The sequence below is a fragment of the Phoca vitulina genome, unplaced genomic scaffold (assembly GCF_004348235.1).
Source record: "Phoca vitulina isolate PV1807 unplaced genomic scaffold, GSC_HSeal_1.0 scaffold7, whole genome shotgun sequence".
Taxonomy (NCBI): Eukaryota; Metazoa; Chordata; class Mammalia; order Carnivora; family Phocidae; genus Phoca; species Phoca vitulina.
Window position 1 is genome coordinate 31125240 of NW_022589710.1, and position 12376 is coordinate 31137615.

General features: G+C 38.1%; 1 protein-coding gene across 3 annotated transcripts in view; it reads left to right on the top strand.

The window, feature by feature from the left end:
* The first annotated feature begins 172 nt into the window (after nucleotides 1-172).
* The window catches only part of ARID4A (AT-rich interaction domain 4A), a 64902-nt gene continuing 52698 nt past the window's right edge, over nucleotides 173-12376 (top strand). For 2 of the 3 annotated variants that reach the window (XM_032405199.1, XM_032405200.1), the window contains exons 1-5: nucleotides 173-326; nucleotides 1409-1465; nucleotides 3784-3894; nucleotides 6037-6102; nucleotides 7084-7174. In XM_032405199.1, coding sequence (XP_032261090.1) covers nucleotides 1460-1465; nucleotides 3784-3894; nucleotides 6037-6102; nucleotides 7084-7174 — 274 coding nt within the window. In that variant the 5' untranslated portion in view covers nucleotides 173-326; nucleotides 1409-1459. Of the gene's footprint in view, nucleotides 327-1408; nucleotides 1466-3783; nucleotides 3895-6036; nucleotides 6103-6144; nucleotides 6653-6785; nucleotides 6876-7083; nucleotides 7175-12376 lie in introns of those variants that run through there. The other variant, XM_032405201.1, reaches the window with a different exon arrangement.

Consider the following 12376-nt stretch of genomic DNA (forward strand, 5'->3'; position numbering starts at 1 on the left):
ACAGCCAATCATAAGTGGAAGATGTCCTACCTGCTGTTTTTCGCACCAATCCGTGAAGTTTCATAGCTACATCCAATGAGGACGGCAGGTAGCGAGCTCCAATCCGAAGCTCCTCGGCGTCATGAGCAGCCAATAGGAGTTCGTGTAGAAGCGAGTCTGCTCAACAGCTTGTTATTTGGTGGATTGTGGCAGTAAATCGGGCGAGTGGGGAACCGGGTGCAGGAACTGCCGCCGCGGCCGGGAGTGGTGCTGCCCGGACGGGGGCCCACGGGAGTCAGTGGGGCGGAGGACTCGGGTGCTGACAGCGCGCACTTCACCCGCAGTTGGTAGGTGGGGAGAAGGGAAGTGGGGGATACTGAGTGGACGAAGCGGCAGTAGCAGCTCGTGCTGCTGCCCGGGGTCCCGGTGCAGTTGGAAGCTTCGGAGGTGGGGAGGGGGTGCTGGGCAAGCGGTGCGGCGAGCGCAGGCAAAGGGGCAAGTCGTGGAGCAGCGGCAGCAACTGCGGGAACCGCCGCCGCAGCCGCCTCCTCGGCGGCTTCCCCGGGAAAATGGCTGTGGGGCTGGCCGCGCCGCTAAGTTTGCTTCCGCGCGGTGAGGAGCGGGCTGCTTGGGGGAGCCGGTCCCCAACTCCGCGGCGCGTCCTTCCCTGTGGAGTCCGTGGCAGGACCCGAGGGGCCGGGGGCAGGTACCTCTCTGGGCTGTACAAAAAGTTGAGGCGGGCGCGGGGAGGAGGCGGCGGCTGCCGCTGTGCGGCTCCCCTCCCCTCCCACACCCTCTTCGGGCCACCTCCCCTCCTCCTCTCCGCCCCCCCCAGCCCCCTCCCTCGCGCGGGTCTCCCCTCACTCTCGCGCCTCCCGGCTGAAGGCCGCGGCCCCTGCCCCATCGGTGAAGAAGCGCTTCTCCTTTCTGACATGGTGCAGAGCGGAGGAAGGAGAGCAATGGCGCCGTGACACTCCGCTGCCGCCACCGCGGGCCCGGGGCGGGCCGAGGGGGCCGAGCGGCGGAGGCGGGGCGCGGGCCGAAGTCGGGGTATCTGGGGGGCGGCTGAGCGAAAGCTCGGCGACCCCGCCTGCGGGGGACCTGGAGAAGCCCAAACGGCGCCGTGCCCTTTTCCAGAGCGCTCGGTCCTGGGGCTCCCGAGTTGAGCATTTCGGGTCAAAGTGGCGAGCAAGGCGGGGGCGCGGTGGGCCGCTGGCGAACTCCGGGGAGGAAAGGGCTGCCCTTTGGCGCCCGAGGGGTTCTCGCTGCTTCCTCAGCTCCTGCGTCCTGGCTGCCCTCCGGGGGATCTTATCCCTTCGCTGGTGAGGGTTTAGCCTCTCCCCGCTGGCGTTTGTTTACTTTCTTTCCTTGGGTCGCTCCCCTCTGTTGACTGATTCTGTGCCTGTCTTTCCCCTCCCCATGGTTCTAGCGACGGAGAAGATAGCTCGTTGAGCTGGAACCCCACAGATCACCAATAAAAATGAAGGTAAGTGGAGTCAGCGCTGCTCTGAACCTCGTGCCCTGGACACTGCTTGTCGTGAGGCTGGTGCTGTGGAATGTCATATTTTTTTTCTACTCAAAATTGATTCCTCTACTAAGCAGCGCTTTCTGAAAATGAGGACGTGTTGAAACGGTGAGAAATGATCATTGTGTCTAATGCAGTCAGTCCGGCCCCTCTCTGAAGCAGTTAGCACTTTGGAAAGGCTGGTGCAGCCTTTCCATTGTTGTCCATTGGGCTAGTATTTTTAACACTTCCTGTGTTGGCAGCAGCCTTTGCAGAAGTAAAGCTTTTGTCCTGTTTTGGTTCTTTGGGGGATTTTTTGAAATTTTTTTTCTTCCTCAGTGCCAGTATGATTTTCTAAGGAAGGACTATGTGCATTGTGTAAGGGAGAGATCATTTCTTTTTCGAAAAATTCTGTAGCTAAAATATTTGAAGGTGAACTGATACTAATGTTTTGTTTTAGTTGTCATTATAGTAAATATTTTAAAACCTACATATAACCTAAAAAGATATATTCTTCTGAAGATAGCTAATAGTGCACACATCGTATGTGATACTTAAAGGGAAAGGAAGTTACAGCATTGTGTAGTGCAGTGGCATTGAATATTTCAAGTCAGATATGTATCTTCAATTTGCATTATTTGTAAATGCACTAACTTTAAAAGGTACTTGATTCCTTACTCATTTACTGTTTCAGTGTATTAAACTCTGAAATACAGCATTTCCCCAAACTTTCTCTTTCTTTCTCCTGGAAATGACACATTACCTTCTTTAATGTTACTTGGGAAAACTTACTGGAAAAGGAAAAATCATTTTCTACTTAAAAGTGTTATTTCTCAAGTGTACACTGTTACCTTTGCACTTAGCAATATTGAATCAAGCCTATATGAATACATTTAACCTTAGAAAAGAAGTAGGTAAAATGACAGACTTAGAATAACAATCATTCTGTTACTTCAAGATTAAAATGAATGGTAGAATGAAATTTCCCACATCTTTTAATGTATCATTCTGATTATGGCCATTTGTTAAAAGTAGATGTTTTTTAGTAAAGCTTATTTTTTTAATATACCAGGAAGATTAGTGTGATAAACTAGGTACAGCACCAAGTTTTGAGCCATTAGTTCATATCTCTGCATTTATCAGCTGAATTTAGACTTAGATTTTTTTTATTTATTTATCTGACAGATAGGGAGCACAAGCAGGGGGAGCGGCAGGCAGAGGGAGAGGGAGAAGCAGGCTCTCCATTGAGTAGGGAGCTTGATGTGGGGCTCGATTCCTGGACCCTGGGATCATGACCTCAGCTGAAGGCAGCCGCTTAACCAACTGAGCCACCCAGGCGCCCTAAGACTTAGATTTTTTTTAAATGTAGCTTTTAGCCATTGGTTCCCCCAAATAATGCTTTACCTTATGGAAAGCTTCAATGATTGGCTTCATTTCTTTTTTTTTTTTTTTTTTAAAGATTTTATTTATTTATTTGAGAGAGAGAGAGAGCACAAGAGGGGGGAGCGGGAGAGGGAGAAGCAGACTCCCCTGTGAGCAGGGAGCCCGATGCGGGACTCGATCCCGGGACTCCAGGATCATGACCTGAGCCGAAGGCAGTTGCTTAACCAACTGAGCCACCCAGGCACCCGACTTCATTTCTTATCTATGCAGTTATTCTGTATCCAAAAAGATATTGCTTTAATGTAGCTATATTAAACATTTAACTATGTATTATTAGCATTAATCTTAATAGCAATATTTCTTCTAATTTGAAGACAAAATTTTCAGACCATAATTAAATAACATAAAGTCTTATGAGACACTTACTATGAATATACCTTTTCTGATTTTGGAGGTTTTGTTTTTTTGGGTTTTTTTTGTATTTTGTAATTTATTATTATTTTTAAAGTAAGCTCTATGCCCACCATGGGGCTTGAACTCACCACCCAGAAATCAAGAGTCGCATGCTCTACCGACTGAGCCAGCCAGGTGCCCCTGCTTTTGTTTTGTTTTTAAATGTGTTCATTTCTTAAATAAATTACAGAATTGTTGAAACATTTTGTATCTGGAGGAAAAAACATTATCATATGTCCTTACTGATACTTCTCAGTTAAAACTTAAAATGTTTTCTGTTGTCAGGATATAGTTTATGTAGTAAAGGAATGTAATTGCTTGCTTTAGGGGTATTTTCCAAATTATTAATGACATTAGTAAAAAATAATGTTCTTACTACTTTAAATATAGAAACTTTTAATGAGGCTTGAGGTTGGAGTAGGGGAGAATAGTAGTGACATTCACATTTTATGTTCTTTCATCAGGCGGCGGATGAGCCTGCCTATCTGACAGTGGGAACTGATGTCAGTGCCAAGTACCGAGGTGCCTTCTGTGAGGCAAAAATTAAGACTGTGAAAAGGCTGGTAAAAGTAAAGGTAATTTTTTTTTTTAATGCAACCTGGATTGAAGAGAATTGGGGAGGGGAACACTGCAAATCAACATTTTATTGAATCATTATTACGTGAAAGCACTGTTTTGTACAAAACTGTTGGAAAAGCACATTAAGAATTAAGAAATAAAGAACTCAAAATGAGAAGTTATTCCAAAATGCTTCTCTGAAAACAGCATGTTTATGAGACTTCCTTTTATTTGGCTCTCTGCTGTTGTGGCATGCTTACTTAGGCTATGATCTATTTTCTTCCCTTTCATAATGTTCAGGTAGAGATGATTTCAAGTGATTATTAAAAATAATATAGTGGAAATTGTTTTTAAGACAGTGTTAAAAAATGATTTAAGAATTTTATTTATTTATTTAAAGATTTTATTTATTTGACAGAGAGAGACACAGCGAGAGAGGGAACACAAGCAGGGGGAGTGGGAGAGGGAGAAGCAGGCTTCCCGCGGAGGAGGGAGCCTGATGCGGGGCTCGCTCCCATGACCCTGGGATCATGACCTGAACTGAAGGCAGACGCTTACCGACTGAGCCACCCAGGCACCCAAGAATTTTATTTTTAAGATGCTTTTATGACCAGAAAAAAGGTCACCACATTATTCCTATACAATATTTGGAAATACAGAAAAGTACCAAAGGATTAATACCCATAGCTTACCTCTCAGAAACTACTATTAACATTTTTGTGTTTCCGTCCAGTAGTTTTCCTATATAAATATTTTTAGTAATCTTACTAAAATTACAAGTGTAATCCGTATTTTATTATAAACATCTTTAACATTACAGAGCTGTATAATAAAGTTCATGAATGTCCTCTTTGTGATACCACTCCAGAAAGATTCGATATGGTCTGTCAGATACTATGCAGTGCCTACCATAACAGTATTGTTGTTGTTGTTATTGGATCGTGTTGTACTTTCAGTTTTGCAATTTGCTTTTCACTTCCATTATCTGATCTTTTCCTATAAGAATTAAGCACCATAAAAGGAGGAAATGTTAGACTTGTTCTATCCCCAACACCTAGAGTAGTGCTCAGTACATAGTAGGCACTCAGAATATGTTGAATGAGTAAGTGACCTGGAGCAGTTATTCTCAAAGTGTGCCCTGGACCAGCAGCATCAGCCTTATCTGGGAACTTGTTGGAAGTGCAAATTCTCAGGCCCAGACCCCAGACCTACTGAGTCAGAAAATCTGTGAGTAGGGTCCAGTGATTTTATTTTAACAAGCCCTTCAAGTGTTTCTGCTACATGTTGAAGTATGAGAACCATTGAACTAGGAGAGGATGATTTGTGTGGCAGATAAATAGATTTATCTGTGATTATTATAAGATTTCTGTTTAAATTTTGATCTGATGAAATTTTTCTTCAGGTATTGTTACAGTATCATTTGACATTTCTTTGTTTCATTTGGCCTTTTTACTATGTCAGCTATATGGGATTTGATTACTAAATATTTACTTGGATTTCTTTGAGAATTTAAACTTTCTGTTAATATTGTGGCTCTTGATATATTTATTTAAAATCAGTACAGTGATTGGGGAGGTCTTATACATTATATGGAATTTCAATTTTCGTATTTGGGTACTTGCTCTATGTGAATGATTACACTGTGTATTTGGGAGGATTTGTAGTAAAAAGGAGTACTTATTTGTAACTGAACTACATATCATGATTATTTAGGTTCACTTTATAAAGGACCAACAGTGTTCTGGTTTTAATTTGTTTACCTTGTATGTGGGCAATAAAAGTTTGATACTGTTTTTTTATATACTTTGTGACAGAATCTTTTATAACTTGTTGATAAGAAACAATGAAGGCAGTTTTAAACTTTTGCAATAATCACTACAAATTATAAATCATGTATAGTTCATTAATTCAGCAAACATTTATGAAGTGCCTGTAATATGCATTGACATTTGCTGACGCTGGTGTAATGATGAAGGAGGATTCTAGCCCTCAAGGAGCTCACAGTTAATGGGAGAGAGAGTAAACATAAATATAAGACAGTGTAATAAGTATTAAAACAGAAGTAAGCACAGGATGCTAAGAACACATAGATTAAAGACGTCATAAACATGCTGTTTTAAAAGTAATGTGCAAATTATTGTGCAAAAAATGTTTTGCAGGTACTCCTGAAACAGGATAATACTACACAGTTGGTGCAAGATGACCAAGTAAAGGGTCCTTTAAGAGTACGTATGTTTTGCAGTTTAAAATCTGTAATGATAAATCACAAATACATATGGTAAATTACTGAATTTTACGTTTGTAGGTAGTTTTAAAATTTATAAGAATGTTAATCAGAAAACAAAAATACAAATGAAGTGTTACAGAGTTAGTATAGACTATATTACACTGGCTGTATCCTTAGTTTAGAAAGATAAGTCATCTTACAGAGGGTAAGTTAGTACATATAAACATGAGTTTTCAGCCACCTTTTGTTTTGAACTCTTGGATTAAATACCTCTTTTTTTTTTTTTTAAACTGTCATCAGAGGTATTAAGCCTGCTAAGGAATATACTGGTATCATAAATTTGAATCTTATGTTGTTCTAACTTAACAAGTAAAGTATGTTGACTTCATAATTCAATTTAGTGGGTACCTATATTGTGTTTTCCATCCATTTATGGCCATTTGTTTATGTAATAAATCTTTGTTATGTCAGAATACCACTTCGGTTAATATCTGATATACAAAGGTCTGGAAGCTGAAAGAAGGTCAACTGGTCCATCCCTCTCTCAGGTGAACCTTTATCTAAAAGGTCCCTTAAATACGAATGCTGAATCCAATATTCGATGTTTCTATGAAAGAAAATTGAAGCTACTTTTGCTATCTTATGGTGTCTGGTTCTTACATTTCCACAATTTCCTTGAAGGCAATATGATATAGTACAAAAGCTCTGAAGTAAGACTGAAGAGACTGGGTTCTCATCGTCTCATCCGAGCCACAGTATTCAATGTGTAAAGTAAGGGTAATAATAACCTTACTTGTGCCAAAGCGTTTTGGGGTTCAAATTGCATGATAAATATATGAGCACTATAAATGATAAAGATCTAAGTCAATGTAAAGTAGAATTACCATAGGTATTTTTTTCTTTTCAACCCAGGTCATAGTTGGTGGGAGTGATTTGGTTTGTTTAAATTTGGTAATGAAATTTTGATACTGGGTTTTAGGTTGGAGCTATTGTTGAAACAAGGACATCTGATGGATCCTTTCAGGAGGCTATTATCAGCAAGTTGACAGATGCTAGTTGGTATACTGTGGGTAAGTAGTTAATTTAATACATAGGATTTAATTTGGGATTGCATACCTCTATTTTGTAAATACACTGAATTATGTTGGCAGAGAAATATGTATTCTTTACTGTCAATTTACTTGATATAGTTGGCTAAAATTTTAATGACACCTGCTGGTAACAAAAATAATTACTTTGGTCACTTGTGGCTATTTCATCCAAGAATGTACTTCTTTTTTAGAATACCTAGATTATTTCTTTTCAAGAAAGTTAAATTATATGGTTATTTTCTTCCATTAGAAAGTTCATACAAGTTGGTATTGTAAGTCATCAGACTTTTTTACTTTTCCTGTAATGACAATTAAGATTGTACAGTTGTAATCTTTTATTGTATTGCTGCCTGTCATTACATAAGGGTAATACAGATGTTACCACAGAATTTAAAGACTAAAAAAATTCTGACTAGAGTAGATTCAAGTCTAGATGATCATAGCTTAATTTTTGATTTTTTGACCCAGTCAAGTCTCCGTAACACCTTTCAGGAAAGGTATATGTGCTACTAATGTGAATGCATACTTAACATTCCATGCATAAGCTTATACTGGCTTTAAAAAACTTTATTGTCGTGAGTAGCAACAAGTGTCTTAATATATGTAAACTAAAACCTAAATGTAGTAGTTATATAGTTGCTGTCATTATGTTGATGAAAATAGCAATGATTAACATTTCCAAATCTCTTCTCAGTACATTCATACTATACAGTCCTGTGGATAACATCCAATCTTTTGTTTTACACTGAACATCTATACCATTGTTTGGTTTTTATATTTATGTCTTGGTATAAGTGATGTAATCATGGTGTGGTTTCCTTAAAGAAGGAAAAGAAATTATCCTATAGGTTTACTTTTAGTTTACTTGGTTTGTTGCTTTGGGTAAAAATCATTCATCTTCAGGTGATGCTCAAAGCTGTGAACAACATGCTTTGGTTAAAAATTGTACTTCGTGTGTCTTAACTTCGTGGCTGCTATTAGTAGTACCAATTTGTTTTATGTAACTACTATTTTCTAACTGTTTTTATTCTTCTTGGATCTCCTAGAAATTGGTGTTGGTTCACAACAGTGCTGTTATTCTGAACTACATATTTTTAGGAAGCTTGGTTGTGGCTGTTGATAGTTGTTAGAGATTTAGAAACCAAGTTTAATATTAACTCTTAGAAATCAAGTAAATATAATTTTAGTATATTAAACCAGTGGTAAAAATTACAGGCATTCATATATGCAAAATTATGCAAGATTATATGATTCATATTCAAATACTAATATTGCCTCCTATTTGGTACTTAATATCAAGGTTGCATTGACAGTACTTGTGAAGTTTTACTGATATAATGCTTATGCTTCTGCAGAAGCGATACTTTTCAGGTTTTCACATTTTGGGCTTCTGCACTCCAGAATAGCCGATCTTTATCCTCTATGAATGGCATTTTAGCATTTCTAAAAGCTAGTTGCTACTGAGCATTCTCTATGGTGATTTTCTATGATGGGTAATTACAGAAGAAATTGTATAATTCTTGTTCTGAAAGAGCTTAGAATCTTAATTGCATGTAATTCGTGTATCAAGCATTAGTGTACATAAGAATCACTTGCTTGTTTTGAAAAATGACGATTTGAGGACTTCAAATCTCTTCAGTTTACTAGGTCTGGGGATGGCAACCCATGAATCTTTCTTTTTATAATTACATTGGGTGAACTTAATGCAGGTAGTACACATTTAGTAAAATAGTCAATACTTGGAGAAACAGAGACTTAGGAGAAAAATTCAAAATATTTAAGTTTTTTGCATCTGCATAATGACAGCAAATGACCTAAAAAATTTAAGATGTTAAAAAGCACTATTCACTTAAGTATATTTAATATAACACTCTGCTATAAAGAATATTTAGGTACTGAAGGATGTAGCCCATATAAAGAATGATTAGAGTATAATGAGCCTAAAAGATGGCAAAATAAAATGTGTCATCTCTCACAGGTCATGAATGTTTTATGTTTTTCTTTAATTGAGTGACTACTACCTGTTGGGTTTAATTCCTTTTTTTCTGAAATTTTTCTTGATTTCTAATTCCTAGTGAAGTATTACATGAGTAGAATCAGAAAGTTACACAAAGTATTAATGATCTCCATATCATTTTTTTTACTTTAAATGATTTCAAAATTTGACTATTAAAAATGAAAGAAAAGAGGATACCATACCACTGGTTTGGATCAAATAAGAGTTACGATCATTGGTGATCAAAAATTATCTAATGAGTCTGGTAACGACTTACATAATGTAAGTATTTTTTCTGTGATAGCTGAATAGCCAATTTTGAAAGAGATTACAGATCTAATATAACCTAACTTTTAAAAATCTAGTAACACCTTGCTCTCTAATGTTGAATAATAAATAGCTCCAGTTTATGGATTTTTTTTTGTTTGTTTCTTTGAGCCTTGGAAATGGTTCCTCTTCTTATAATAAAACAGTGCTTCCTAGCATTATTTATTTATTTGGCAGTTCTTATTTTTTCATGAAAGACAAGGAATGTGTAATATATGGAAATGTATCATTATCCTTTTAGTCATTCAAAAGGTATCAAAATTAGGATTGGAATTTGTATCTTCATTTGAATGTTGCCATTAACTCCTGGTAAATACAGCTGTCATCAATAAGACACTCTAAAACTACTCTTCTTTCACCTTTTTGGAATATAAAAATAACACATTGTACCTGAAAAATAGGAAAATGTAAAGAACAGAATGGTTACTAATTTTAGTAATTTATATATAAAATGCATATACACACATATGTAAGCTATCAAATTTTACACTAAAATCTGTTTGATTGTGGGCGCCTGGGTGGGTCAGTTGGTTAAGCATCTGACTCTTGGTTTCAGCTCAGGTCATGATTTCAGGGTCCTGAGATCGAGTTCCATGTTGGGCTCTGCACTCGGCGCGGAGCCTGCTTGAGATTCTCTCTCTTCTTCCCCCTTCATGCTCTTCAGTGTGCTCTCTCGCTCTCTCTCAAATAAATAAAAACTTAAAAAAAAATCCCAAACTCTATTTGATTATATATTTTTGTGACAAATGCTTTTTAAGACTCAGGATTTTTTCAGGCCTTGTAATTACTGTTTTGCACGTCAATTGGATCAGATCTCATGGAAGTTCTAGTTAATGGAGTAGAGGAGGTTTAGATTAAACTGGTGAATGGACTGACTTTTGTAGAATGTGCTGCAGGCTTATAAGGCTTTTTAATTTAGTTAGAACCTCTTATGACAAGTTTTTTTATAACCAAAATCGACCACAAATGTTTTCAAAACCAGGTGGTTATTCCACTGACTAGAAAATCATTAAGAAAAAAAGTACTAAGCCAAAAGAAACCTATGCATTCCTGTGATACGCTTTAACCTATTGTTTAGATGGCCTTCCATAAGAATTAGCATTCCCATGATAGTTTGTCAATTTCATTATACATTTGAGTGCTAATTTCTTAAGTTTCTTGGTTTCTGAAGTTTTTGAGCTTGGCTGCAGAGGGACTTCTGTATCACAGATGATTTTATGTAACAGAACTATTGGTTATACCCAAGGTATGTAATTTTAAAGTTTTTAATTCCATTATGCGAAATATTTTCTTAATATATAAATGTGTATATATAAATATACTATTAATTGTGACTGCTACACAGATACAATAATAAGATTTTCTTTTTGTAAAGTCAGAATTCTTGACTTTCTCTCCTGTGTTCATTTTATGCCTGTGCTTCAGGCCTATTTATTACTCATTTTGATCCCCCTTAATAAAACTGTAGCTTTCTGATTCTCAATTTCATCATAAAAGGAGGATAGTGATTCCTACCTTGCAGAGGCTGTTGTGAGGATTAGTACATGATAGAAGCTTAATAAGTGATAGCTAATTATATCTTTGGAGAGATAAAGTTAATATACTGTTATTTTACTATCCTCCAGCATCTAACGGCGCTATGATCACAGGTAGAGCTTTTGTATTTAGTAGATAGATCCCTGTTGCTTTTGTTTCTTTTAATTTTAACAGTTTAGAGTTAGGCTTTGTCTATTTGTTTACATAGGCATTGTTTTGTCTAGTATGATTAACATTACTGAAAGAGACTTAGCTTTGTCATTTTTGTCAAATTATGTTTTAGTATTTATATGTAACATAGTAATAGAGATATCACTTTTTTAAAAAAAATTGAGACAGAGCACGAGCGGTGGGGAGGGGCAGAGGGAGAGGGAGAGGCAGACTCCCTGCTGAGCAGGGAGCCCCACTTGGGGCGATCCCAGGACCCCGAGGTCATGACCTGAGCCGAAGGCAGACACCTAACTGACTGAGCCACCCAGGTGCCTCCAGAGATGCTGCTTTTATACTGTTTTGCACTCAGTGGTCTATTCAGATGCCAGTTTTGGCAAGTACAAAACATTTCATAGATTTATAAATCAACTTCTAACGTGAAAGTTATAGAGGAAGCTTTTTATAGATGGCACTTCCTCATGATCGGGATAATCAGGGATGTCATGACTAATAGGTTCACTGTGTTGTTGGGTTTTCTGTCTTTTAGAAAATCTTGAATAGTTATATAGATTTTCAAACTTGTATGAAGTACTTAAATACATGCCTTTGTATAGTTTTAGGAGTTCAAAATAAATTTAAACTGTTTCCCTTTGTTTACTCGAAGTTGTAAGTGTTCCTGTGTAAAACTGTAAAATTGTTATTGGTACCACAATTCCCTTTAGAGAAGTATTTTTGTTCTTACATTATTTCTACCCATGATAAAGTATGTTGAAGTGTTAATGCATTTTTTCCTTCAAAAATCTGATTTAGGGTGCCTGGGTGGCTCAGTTGGTTAAGTGTCTGCCTTTGGCTCAGGTCATGATCTCAGGGTCCTGGGATGGAGTCCTGCATCGGGCTTCCTGCCCAGCGGGGAGTCTGCTTCACCCTCTGCCCCTCCCTGCTGCTTGTGCTCAGGCACACTCACTCTCTCACAAAAATAAATAAAATCTTTAAAAAAAAACACCTAATTTATTTCAAAGTGATTATTTTTAAAAAGCAAGAACTAAAGATATTGTTGAAATTTTTCATCAGAGGGGTGCATGGGTGACTCAATCGGTTAAGTGTCTGCCTTTGGTTCAGGTCATGATCCCAGGACCCTGGGATCAAGCCCCATATTGGGTTCCCTACTCAGT